Source organism: Haliotis rufescens, unplaced genomic scaffold (assembly GCF_023055435.1).
Source record: "Haliotis rufescens isolate VD_foot unplaced genomic scaffold, xgHalRufe1.0.p SCAF_8, whole genome shotgun sequence".
In the NCBI taxonomy this organism is placed as follows: Eukaryota; Metazoa; Mollusca; class Gastropoda; order Lepetellida; family Haliotidae; genus Haliotis; species Haliotis rufescens.
In genome coordinates this window covers 21,547,543-21,560,958 of record NW_025964372.1, presented here as the reverse complement: position 1 = coordinate 21,560,958, position 13,416 = coordinate 21,547,543, and the positions used below count along the sequence as shown (strand labels likewise).

The following is a 13,416-nucleotide window of genomic DNA, read 5'->3' as shown; positions in this document are numbered from 1 at the left end:
GGGGGGGGGGGGGGGGGGGGGGGGGGGGGGGGGGGGGTGTCGGGAGGACACGGATGGCCCAGTCGTCTAAGGCGTCGCGATTCGCTGTGCAGAGTTGCGTCCCTTGGACACGCCAGAAACCTATGATTGTGGGTTCGAATCCCGGTTCGCCCCGATTATGTTTCTAGGTTTGTCAGCACCATACCCGTTCTCGTGGGTTTCACCGAAGTGATGAACGTCTGAGACCTGCATCACTTCGGGCTTTCCTCCCACATTAAGCTGACACGCCGCGATATAACTGGAATACTGTTAAAAGCGGCGTTAAACCCAACTCACTCACTCACCCATTAAATGGGTGTTTTCATATTAGCTGTTTTATGTGTGCGTGCGTGCGTGCGTGCGTGCGTGCGTGCGTGTAAGACCGTGAAGCACTGACGATGCTAATTGTTGCACTTGAACTTAAATTCAGAACGACCAGGTAGTAACTACCCCAACCATTGTAATATCAGAGTTACTTACATTAGATTTAAATGTTGTGACAGTTATGTTGAAACGATTTTTGCTGCAACCATAAACAAATAAACAAGCAACGAAACATGAATACTTTATTCATAAATACAAAATGCAAAACAATATCGATAGCCAGTTGATTGAAGCATAATGACAAACACCATTGGCGTATCTATCTTTGACTTATTCGGTTAACTTCAAGGATCAGTTAAGAATATAACATTGTAATCACTTCAAAATCATACCTTGTCCCTTTGTGTCTTGAATACATCCATGGGTGAACACAAAAGTCGGGCATGTGGATAATACGAATGACTACTCCTTTCACATGAAAAACCCATTGTTTTGCTCTCAGAAAGACCTTAAAATCCGACTGCAGAACAATATTCCATATGGTTTATGGAAATCTGAACTAAATCGGTATGCCTTGGTGTGCTGTAGTCATTGTCAATGATTGGATATAACACGAAAGTATCGTTTGATGTTGCGTTATATTAATTTCCTTTAAAATTGACAAACCGGTAAATTGTTATCGTAGACACACAAACAGCAGAGACAACAAATCAATTTACTTACTTGCATTTTAACCACTAAAGCATAATTAAAAACTGATCTAATAACAATAATATTAAAATCAAAAGAAAACATTTTAGACTTCACTGAATCTGTATTATTAACCGTGGGTCGTTTTTTTAAAGTCCATCGTCATAATGCTGGTATATTGCCGATGCGATAAAAAGAATTAACTGATAAAAATTCAAACTCTTTCATACAATTTCAGGTGATACTCTTCTTTGAAATAATCATTTTAGTATTAATATTTTGAGATATGTTGATATCACAAGTGTCCAACTCGTGAAGAAACCATACTTCCAGTCTATTATGTACATATACACTCCTATCTTGCATTTTGATATCTGCAAATCGCTATCAGTTGATCTAAAAACGATTCGGTGAATAATTGCCTCTCATGTATTTTACAGCCATAAACGAAGACTTCTCAAAATGAGTCCTTTTAACAGTTGCAGCTTCAAGAATGAGATTATTGCAGGATGTACAATAACACACGCGTTCATCTGACTCCTGGCTCTTCTTGCCATGCTTGGTCGTCCCATTCTAAAGCGTCGTGTCTACCTTATGTCCAACCTGACCATTGCATATCTTCCTTATGGCCAAGCTTGACCATTACAAGTGAAGTCTTGGTTATGCCATTGCTTGACCGATACGTACCCGGGACAGTAACCGTTCCACTCCTGAAACAAAATGACTCACATATATGAGAAAAGTGGGTTACTTTTCGACAAAAAACAAGAATGGGCCTCACTTATTGTACCCATGCGGGAATCGAACCCGGGTCTTCATCGTGACGAGCGACTGGTTTCACAAGTTCATCCCACAGAACCCACAATGTGAACGCCCTTATTATCACAGTATGATTTCTAGAAAGCTGTAAATTTGGGGATGAGGCAAATAATTGCACATATAAATTCGCTAGTATAAGGTTGGAAGGTGATGTTTTTCTAGTACTAGGTACTTGGACACTGGGTATCTCTTCAACCCAAGTATAGACATATGGTTGCACTTTGGACAGGGTCGATTATTAGGCGGAAGACGGTATTTGTACATACTTAGAGCTGTTTGTCCGGGAACTGTTCCGCTAATTTCTTCTCAAACAGTTTCTCACATGTGATACCGGACTCATAGACTTCTGTGTTTTCCTGGTGATAAAACAGAAAATAAACATGGTGAACAATATCACCGTAACTTGTAAAATATACAATTAAAACACATTTCCGACAGGAAAGTTTAGGAACATTGAAAGCTCTAAATGAAATCAACGGCCTGGACCATATCAAAACGAAAGTGATCATGTAAGCACCGCGCTTACTATTCAAGCCTTCGTAAATTAATTTGATGTAGTGAAAAACAAATGCGTCAGAACAATTTGTCTCGATAATGTTTTCTTGGGAATGGCAGCAAAATGTTTCCGCTTCATAGACTTTGTTTCGGAGAAGTCCATTTTGCGAAATGTAACATGGCTGCCGCGGCGGCCATATTGGATCATGGATGTTTGACTACAACTGGTGTCACAATAAAAAGAGCATTGCTGCAGTTGTTTCTGACAATTAGAATACCATCCTACCGAACAGGTAAACTTCACCTCGTGACTCAGGTACATATGCACATGTTTCTGAATACATATTTGATAGGGTATGTATGACGTGTTCCTGGCATGAACCTCAGTCATTCGTAACAAACTCGTGTCATTCCTGGACAGACCGAATGGCGACTCGTGCCCATCAAGAAGGATTACTTTCATTCGTGACCACATCATGTATCTTCGTGCAGGTTTAGGAAAAGGGCGATCGGTGACGAATGTTACCTCAGCTCAGTAAGGTAGCCTTCAACTTGGTTCCATACAAACGTTTTAAAATAAAAATGCAATTTTTTAAAATCAGGCTTAATTTTTAAAATAAAAAATCACCTGTATCACGTACTAAGTATTCGCCGACTCCAAATCATGAAAATGTTAAAATAATTTTTTTTTTATCCCGCTGTGAGGGTTTACTTAGTTAAAAAACAAATAAACCCTGAAATTTCGACCACCTATTCAATGGTTTTGGGAAACATCTGTAAATAAATAATTTAGAAAAAGATGGACAAAGAACACAAATACAGTAAAGGGCGAGTGGTCACGAATGATTCTTGTATCGAAGGTAAGGAAGCTTGGGGCACTCACCTTATTAAAGCGATGGCTATTCATGAAGACGAGCCTCATGTCGGCCACATAGTCTTCAAGACGCTCGTACCTACTTGACCTCAACTTGTGGGCAATGAGATCTAGCCACATGGCACGCTTGACCACCTTGTAGTAGTCAGGGACATCTTTAGATTTGATCTCCTTGCAGAAGGGGTCACTTCCCTCGTGATTGTACACAGTGTTGAAAACCTTGAAACATGCCTGAATAGGGAAAGATTGCTGTATGGTAGAAACTATGAAAAGTGATCATCTATTTGGCCATATTCAGCCAGAATATCCCCAATTAATATCATGTGTATAAGGAAAGTAAGTCTTGTCCTCAAATACCAGGAACTATCTTAAGAAAGTATGCACTTGAATATTGGAGCTGACCAAACAAATACAAACGTTATCAAAGCGTTACAAGGCTGAAAACAGTCACCGAAACACTGCAAACTTAAGGTCCAAAACAACTCTAATACCAGTATCAAATACATCAACATCGAATAACCATTTCATGTTTGTTTCATTTTTAGCTTCAATCAAACATGGGTATAAACTTTCTTTTGCCCAGGAGTGTATATTATTCTTGCACCTAACATGGAAACATACTTATGAGGAAGTTAGTTGTCTTCACTATATTGTAAATGATTTAAAGGTAAACATATCGACTTAAATAACATTATCTTATAATACGATTCAAAAGACAAACGCATCAACATATTAACTGTCAGATTAAGGTCCAGATTTACCAAATCGTCGCCACTGAAAGTCTAAATAACAATGTGACTGTTTACTAATGGCTTTACCCGATCTGGAATTTGTCATCTGGTGACCAATGTCATCCCAGTTACTGAAACAGAATCGCACTCACATCAGTGTACTGGAAGCCTCGCTTTATTGGAGGAGGTATAACTTCCTCTGAAGAAGATGCATATATGTCTTTCTTCTTCACCTTCTTCTTCTTTCCCTTCACAGCATTTGAAGCGGGAGACTTGGAAGATGTATGTGGAGCCTGGCTGCCACTTTTCTGCCTCTGCCTTTTAGGTGTTGACCCACTTTCTGCTGTAGTGATATACAGAAAACAATGACATATGGTGTGAGCACTACACCCCAGATACACATCATCTTACAACATACATTATACTCTATGTTTCCACCGAAATTAATGGAAGCCATCGAGCGATACCCAAGTAACATGTGACTTAAGTACGTTACAATGGGTTTCCTTTCTCCACACCATGTTATCACAATCATGATCAGCACCATGATTTATTGATAAAGCTCTTGTGGGTACAACTCATGATGCTATTTTTGGGTATAGCAGCGCTTGAGTTTATCGATTGATGGTTACCTTTGATCAAACAAATCTTATGTGTTTACAGTTTTGTTCAATATGAAAAATTGATAACCACACAATAAAAATGTGTGTTGTATCAGTATTTGAGGTGTCAGCTTGATGTGGGAGGAAAATGAGAAGCGATGCTGGCATAAGAGGTTTACCACTTTGGTGAAACCCACGAACACGGGTATGGTGCGGATAAACCTAGAAACAAAATCAGGGCGATTCCTGGATTCGAACTCACGATCATAGGTTTCTGGGATTATTTAGGGATGCAACTCTGATCAGCAAATTCTGGCGCCTTAGACGACTGATTTACATTGGGTACCATGTACTATTAAACAAGTTAAAACATACATATCTGTAATACAACAGTTATATTTGGAACATTTGGAGTCTGCTCAAGCATTAATAACCTTCACCTTTCCAGTTTGACCTTGGCTTTGACCTTTTCGAGTCTAAATCATTTTCATCTAGGCTTTGCATCTTTCTCTTCCGCCCTTTGTTCTGCTGTTTCTGTACCGGAGAGCTGACTGCAAGATTTTCTTCGGCTTCATCATCATCTTCATTTTCATCTTCACTACTATCCGAATTGTCCTTGTCTGAATAAACCAGTAAAACATAGCATACTTCAAATATAGGAAAAAGTGCCCTTCATCGAGATGAAAGACAATCTTTCCATGGGGACGATGACAGAGTTTTGTTTATTTGCTTGTTTTTTAATGGAACACTCAGCAACATTCCAGCTACATGAGGGCTGTCAGTATATAATCGACTCTAGACCAGACAATCCATTGAGATCATGCTCATTAATCTACCCAACAGGGATACGATGACGCGCATTAACCAAATGAGCGAGCCTGGCCACCCGATCCCGTTAGTCACCTCTTACCAGAAGCCAGGGCAGACAATCAGATCCTCAGTTTTGTGGGCTCTTGAGGTAAACATGGGATACTGGGATCCTATTCTGCACGAATACCCAAAGGGGCCATGCTTACAAGACCTTACAAGCACAAGACAAGTAGAATCACAATTTTCTTAACAAACTGACATCCCATGGAAGTAAGTTACTGCTTCCACTCGTTAATGTAACCCAGTTATATTGTGACCTTAAATACAAGTACCTTCTCCGAAATACTGAGGATACAAATTTTTGCTATCATCCTGCAATGTGACAATCTCTTGTCCTGTCTCTTCAGGAGTATCCTTCTTGTCTTGGTGGTTATGAGTTCTCATCACATCTGACAGAGATGGAAGGACTGATTCATTGCTAGATGCGTTCCCAATCTCAACATTTAGGGCAATGTCTGACACATGGTTTGTCAGGCTCATCTCTGAGGTGGACTCTTCAAGTGGTAAACCCTGTCTTTCCTGAGGAATTCTGTCTGATATCACTGATAATAATGGCACACTTTCCTCATTTGTTTGTAGTGAATTCAATTCATTATTTTGTGGCTCTGGTGACCTTTCATCAAATAACTCTGTTGTTAGAAGTAAATGTTTTTTAGGCTTCAGTTCAAAACGATCCGGATAACTGATGTCATCTTGCCAATGTGAATTAGTAGTTACAGCTACCCTTTCATCTGTCTCAGGTACACAGACTGCATCTCCATTTAGATGTCTATCTGTTGTTCCATTGTGAGGTCCATCTAGATTTCCATCCCTATCTGCATTTCCATTTCCATCACCATCTGTATTCGAGTCCTCATCTTCACATGCAGCAAGATCCTTCAGTCCTGAGCTACTGACTTCCAGCTCATTACCATCAGTTGACGACTTGTCTAGGACCCTCTCATATTCGCTTACCAGCTCAGTGATAAAACCAATTCCTTGCTTGACAACTTGTTTAAACAAGTATCTCTGGGTACACATCTCCTTTTCTGTTTCTTTGCCTAAAATATCAGCATTATCTTCAAAACACTGCACTGACTTTTCACAAGCAATCAGTGACGAAACTTGATATATTATCATATCATATATCTTTTTGCTTTGATGGTTGTAGAAGGATAATTCAGTGTGCACAAAGAACTTTTGGTTGATCTCATTCAACTTCCCAATTTGATAGCTGAGATCGTTCATATCTGATGTGACATCTTTCCCATTGCTTAGACCAGCTAGTTTTTCAAGTATGATTTCTAATTGTCTCTTTTCTGCTTTGACACGAGGTGGTGTCATTTCATTCTGTCTGCTTAGTTGTACCTCATTAAATATCTCACTACTTGAAACTTTTGTAGAGCTGACACACCCAAGGATCGATTTTGTTTCTTTATCATCTTCCCTGTCTGTTTCTTTAGGGAGGGGTAATTTGACCATTCTTTCCAGCTCAGGAGGACTCCCATAATCAACACCATCTGTGCAAGTTTGCAGTGAACAGGATGCAGTAGAAGACAGATCCAAATTATTACCAACTGTTTGATTGTACACTGACACATTAGTGTCTTTATAAAGTTTCAGTGAACATTCATCATCCCCAATCGAGGGTGGTCGCTGTTCACCAGAATCAAATGTTATATCTTCATTGAATATGAGATCTTGGGAATGATCCACCATTTTACCATGACAGGGTGACACTGAATCATGCAAATTGGTATCACTGCATCCCTGGGATATGATATGGTTTTCATTCCTTGAACTCAGTTCACATCTTGAACTGTTTCTGCTGTTGTTGTGAGACATGTGCCACCCCAGAATGTCCTCAGGTGTAATCGACTCTGGTGAGCTGAATGCTCTCTGACAACTCTCAGAAGAACTGCTTGCAGAGGGCACAATGGAAACAGAACTGTGTACACTCTCTGCAATCTTTGTGGTTGGTGTAGTTTGAATGCATAAATCTTGTAAATCTTGAATATTGTCTTTGATTTTCACACTTTCTTCTTGCAGTGTCGTTGATTCAAAACAATTTGGCTGAATGATTGATTTTGTGATTATATGTTTATCTGGTTTCTCTTCCCCGAGAGATCCCTGGATTTCTGAGCTTTTGGCACTGTCATTCCTGTCTTCAGTTTTGCATTTCTCACCATCAGATGATTCACTGTCCTGTACTGTAAGTATAAGCAGTGGCCCTTGTTCCTTGTCACAATATCTTTCAGTTGCAACTGTATCATTACTGGATGACCCTTCAGCCGGCTCTGGAATAAAAACTATTTGTCCATCATTTATTTCATAGCGAACATGTACCATCTCCGTTTCAAATGGACTCTCCCCTGAAATCAAATCATCAGTCCCAGGTAGGCTTGTGAACTGGAGTGACTTTACATCTGCTTCGTCCTCAGATTCCTTTGGACATATCCTAACAGGCTTTGAAACAGGGACAGTGTGACCCACAGTTGACTTAGATTTGGATGTGTCTCGCTTTGTACGTGATACTTTCGGTATGGTAATCTGTTGTCTTGAAAATGGCTGCAGTAGAGAATGCTGTGAGGGCATGATACATGTCATTGGGTATGCAACAGCAGCTGATAGATTCTGCATGTCATGCTCTGGTTGCATTGAGCATTCTGCTTGGTAGGGCTCAGCACTGTCTGATTCTGTTGGTGTAAATTGTACCTCAACTTCATCATTGTTTAGCCAAGTTTTAGGAACAACATAGAGGTTCTTTATTTCATTTCCATTGGGGAGCATGGAGTTCTTGACATATCCATAATTGTGCCGACTGGTTTCTTCCATTTCTGGTGGAGCAGGCTCTTCTTCCTCTGGGATCTGTACATCAGATACTATTTTAACCATCTGCATATCTGGAATATCGATTTCTTCTCTACTTTGCTGATAGTGTTCTTGCCTGATGGTGCTATAGCTTCTGTCATGTGTCCTTAGAACCGGCCCTCTACGGAATGGCTTCTTGCTAGACTTTGGATAAAATCTTTTGTAGAGACTTTCTTTCATTGATGGTATTTTTTCAGTTTCAGATTTGCCTGCGGCTTTATCAACCTCGATGGAATTAACAGCTGTCATTGTTTCCAAGTTGAGACTATCAATATCTACTGCTCTAGACAAGACACTCTTTTTTCTTGCTTTGTTGTGGTGGCCTTGTCTCCTCCCTTGTGCCTGTGGTGTATGAACAAATCCATCAAAGTGGTGACCTCCTTCCAACGTCTCAAATATCCCTCTCTGGTCAACAGAGAATGGTTGTAAGTCACTGGTAACATGATCATCATTTTCTTCCCCAATATGAATATCAACATCTTCAGGATGCCTCTTCATCAGATTTGAAGATGGCATCTGCCAGCTGTAGGACCCTGGATGGGGTTGAAGAAATTGTGACAGCTCAGATAATTCAAAGCTTGATAATGAATTTTTCAAACTGGAGGAATTTGAAGTTTCATCCATAAGAGGGTGTGTTTCTAAATTACTGAGACTATTATCCTCAAATAGTGATTCTCCTGGAATGTTCACGAGCTTAAGAAGATCCTGTACAGTGCCAATATCACTGTCTCCATGGTCACTGAACATACTGTCTTGGCTGATATGTTGTGTTAAACCGGAAATACCAGTCTCTTTTTCAAGCAGAGCTTGAAGGTTCATCACATCCAAAGTCCAAGCCTTGGGGCACTTGTTCTCTGGGCCATCAAGGATAGGCAAAGATATTTCTGAATCCATATGCACCATATCAGAATCAGACAAAGTTGGATTTAAATGTGAACTACACTTGTTTGTTGTCTGGCTGATTAAAACATCTCTGCAGCCTGGATTTGTATGACTGTCGGAAAGGCTTGCTGAAATCTGGTTGTCCATCTGTGCCTTCCTTAGAACATCAGTCATGTTATTTCTTGCAGATTCTAAAGGTTGTTCCTCAATTTTCATGGGTGCCTCCTACAAAAGGAAAGTCAGTTCAGTTTCTTAGCTACTGTGTTCAAGTAAATTAACTGAGTTTTCAAAAGCAATTTAGAAAAAAAAATAATTCTACTTTCAATAAACATTTAATTTAGATTTTATGCAAAATAAAATTTAGTAGTATGGTCTTAAATTGCCTTTAGCAATATTTCAACAATATCATGATATATGATGTCTGTTTCAGATCCCGAGGCCGTAATCATTCCTACAAACGATATTCCAAATTTGATATTTTGAATTACATTCACATTTTCAATGCCTTGAACAAATCTGAGTCCCATTATGGTTCTGGAGATCCTCCTTGAGACTCATGCCTTCGGCCAGTTCAGAGAAGAAGTTGAAATATAATAGTTGCATGTCAGAAGTTCATTTGGAACTTTAGTTGTTGTCTGATCAGTTTGGCCTTTCAACTCCTGAGACAATATTTATATTATGACAACATTATCAAATAAGGAAACACAAACTTAGGCATCATACATTGTAATTGTTTTGGAAATGTTTTAAATGTATGAAAATGGATACCTGAGACTGTATACCTGATGTCAACTTCCAGCTGGTACCAGACACGTGAAATATGTTTGCAATTTTGAGTGGCCGGTTAGTACTCATTTAATATTATATATGGTGACTGATGATTTCAACATTACAACATACTAGTCAGTGTCTTGTGTGATTTTCAGGTACCAATTCTCATCTTTCTGCAGGATCGCTCAATATATTATGTAAAATTGTAAGTTACTTAGTCTCCAATTAGTAACAATATAAATTAAAATTGTCAAACCATGGTACCAGTAAGATGAGTAAATGATGTTTTGTTTGTTATTCAAACTTGAAATGTAAGCAAATAATTCATACATTAAAAACAATTTAACTTTTGGTTTCATTGGGACATTGTCACTTGCTACTGAAATAAATGGTATGAGAGTTTACATAAGTTTACCATGAAGGAAGATAAGCACACGGTTGAAGATGATGCATAAGTACATTTTACATACTGCCATACTACTTAATATATTTAAACCGAATTACCAATTACATTAATAATGTAATAAAGACAAATAAAGTCTACACAGGAGAATTAGTTAGATATAAGATGTTTCTGGTCGTGTTCCATTTTAGAACCATGCAAATCCATGAAGTGTTGTTCACTTACTTTATCAAAGCAGATGAGTATCTGGTCGGTGCATATCGGACAAGTGATCACGTCTGCATCCTCTGATACAGATTTACACCACTCTATCTGGATGCACTGCAACAGAAATCAATGTTATCACAAAGGCTAGTAGGTACAATACATCATAATACCAATCATTTCATAAATGCTGGGCTTGAATTAACAAGAATTCATTGACAATCATATTCTCTATCTTTAACAATATGTTTTGTATGACTACTTAAATAGATGTGATTTGTAATATATTACAATATATATATCCAAAACAACTATTTCAAAGTATAATTATTTTACTTTTTAAGTAAATTTAAATTTGAACAAACCATGAGGAAATGACTGCCCCAACAATTTCAGATGAAAGTAGTTTCTAATCATCTCTTATTGTGGTCTATTTTAATGCAATATATTTTGGCTGACATGGTGCATTAATTGAACAACAGGTGTAAGTATAACAAATGTTATTTTTAAAAGAAAAGAGCATTGGCTCAAACTGGTAACCTTGAAGCAAACAGAGTGACCACAGGAGAGGTATGTTGGAGTTCCATCGGTGCCCAATGTGAAGTCCTGGTGGCACCCTGGACACTGCCCAGATTCTATGTCCAGCAAAGGCTCTTTGTCATACATCGCCATCTGAAACCTAAGTTGTAGAAACATTGTGTGAAGAGTTTTCGAAAGGGACATAATCGTATTACTATTAGTGTTAGCACCTAATGATTCAACTTTACATGAGACCGATGCCTTTTCTCGGCCTAAAAACGAGCCAAGGGATAAGTATTTCTGGAATTAAATCAGGTATTAACGAAATTGGAATCCTGCAGAGAAAATCATTTATCGTTATAAATAACACCGTCACAGATGATAGGTTAATACATTTCATTCCTGCTGAGGTTTTTGGAAAGGGCGTGGAGTGTGGGACTAGGACAGAGCCGTATAGGGAGCAGCCTAGTTCTTTTATGGCTTATATAGAAATCATAGATATATTTAATATATATAAATATATTTTATTAGATAGAATACCTACATGTTTTAATGTAGACTTAGTTAAATCATCACCATAAATCAATAAATAAAGAGGAGGCTATAGGCCCTAGTATGTCTTGCACATGTTGTAGAATAACGCCTGTAGAATGGTAGCCTAATAAAAACAAAGAATTCAGTTAATTCAAGTATACCATCAAGATGTCCATAAAGAACTATTACGAATCATACACAGCCAAATTTGTTAAAAACAGTTACATTATGCCAACAATATGATATTGGAAGTCAGGCTATTGGCCCTAGAGATCTAGGCCCTCGGCCCAACATTTCCGGCTCCGCCATGATGAAACCGTTTCTGAGAGACGGATGAATATTTCAAACGTGGTAGGCCGATTGCGAAAGGAAGGCAATGCATTTATATTCATGAATGTACGTACCAAATCGGAGTTGTATTTATAAATACATTTGACAGAGTCAGGAAGCGGTCTGGCCTCTTTTACACGTTATGACAGATGAGGTATTTGTTCAGCGTCTTTCGACGTCAGTCAAGTTTCGACGTCCGGCAGAAAATTTCTTTACGGAACCAGATTTTTAAAACTAACAACTCAAAATCGGACATTTGACTGAAATTAATTCGATGTTATAACAGCAAATTTTATTAAGTCAAAAACAACAACATATGTTAGTGTTCTTTTATTCCAAAAGAACGACCGTTAAGATCAAGGGAAGTAACTCTCGATATTATTACAAGGTGTTTTTGCCTACATACAGGAAACCTCTAGAAGACATGAGGTCGAATCCTGTATACATCCATACTTTTTATACATTATTCCTTTATGTAATTGACATTTTTGTTATTCACTCGCATCAAATTACGTTATTTAGTACTAAAGTTCAACCTCGGTAAGAAGATGGAGATTTTGAGTAATAATTACGAAAACAGGTTTAATATCAATCGTCATTTTGTTATAGTGAATACAGTGAGTGGGTGATTTGATTTGCCTATCCCAGCTGTCTGTGAATAAGCGGCTCAGTCCAGAGATTTATAGCATTGGCAACAATCCACAAATATATCTCTGTTACGAAATTCGTTAAACTGGAGGAAAGAAAAAGCAAATGTATACATGTATGAATGGTTTCTTGTTGTTGTTTTTTAAATATAAGATGCCTTACTTCTTTAAGAAAGAGTGTTTTGACTTAATAAAGTTGACCCTTCCAGGACAACTCTTAAAGCGAGTGAGTCAGTCAGGTTTAACGCCACTCTGAACACGATTTCTGTGATGTCAAGGAGTAACAGGTTAATGTGGAAGGAAAGTGGGAGTGATGCAGAAGTAACATACGAGCATGGGTATGATGTCTCCTTGCAGATAAAGACGCATAAGTCAGACCCCGATAATCGGGACATTACCATTCGGATTAACAAGTGTCCCGACTGACGATTGAGAGATATACGAACTAATGTCCGTTGTGACGGGTCCGGATCAATGGGGTTTCACTGGGGTTTCACTGGGGTTTCACTGGGGTTTCATTTGAGATTTCCGCCCCTTATCCCCCAGCCCCACCCCCCAAAAAAAACAACCAAAAAAAACACATAAACAAAACAACAACAAACGAGCAAATGAAAAACAAACAAAAAATAACAAAAAACAACAACAACAACAACAACAACAACAAACCAAACAGTTATACCTAATCAGTCGTATGTTAAAAAATAACGTCATTTAGGACTGCATGGCCCCATCTGTCCTATCGTCACAATCGTCAGCTGAAACTCAAAACGCTAATCATCATTAGAGTCATGCAGTGACGTTGCGTATTCAACAAGACATGTTTTCAAACTTGCGACAATGGTAATAAGGATTT

The 13,416-nt window shown here is 38.5% G+C and overlaps 1 protein-coding gene across 2 annotated transcripts; it reads right to left on the bottom strand.

Moving 5' to 3' along the window:
• Positions 1-571: 571 nt before the first annotated feature.
• Positions 572-12,239, bottom strand: LOC124115737. 2 transcript variants are annotated; one of them, XM_046476839.2, is made up of 9 exons: positions 11,991-12,239; positions 11,074-11,212; positions 10,555-10,650; positions 5,696-9,380; positions 4,994-5,173; positions 4,104-4,294; positions 3,230-3,451; positions 2,118-2,207; positions 572-1,742 (listed from the first exon to the last, which is right to left on the bottom strand). In XM_046476839.2, the coding sequence occupies exons 2-8, from the start codon at positions 11,203-11,205 to the stop codon at positions 2,118-2,120; spliced, it is 4,596 nt and encodes a 1,531-aa protein (XP_046332795.2). In that variant the 5' UTR covers positions 11,206-11,212; positions 11,991-12,239; the 3' UTR covers positions 572-1,742. The 2 variants fall into 2 exon arrangements, with proteins under 2 accessions (XP_046332795.2, XP_046332796.2); XM_046476840.2 differs by having other exon boundaries at positions 4,104-4,291.
• Between the last annotated feature and the right edge of the window lie 1,177 nt (positions 12,240-13,416).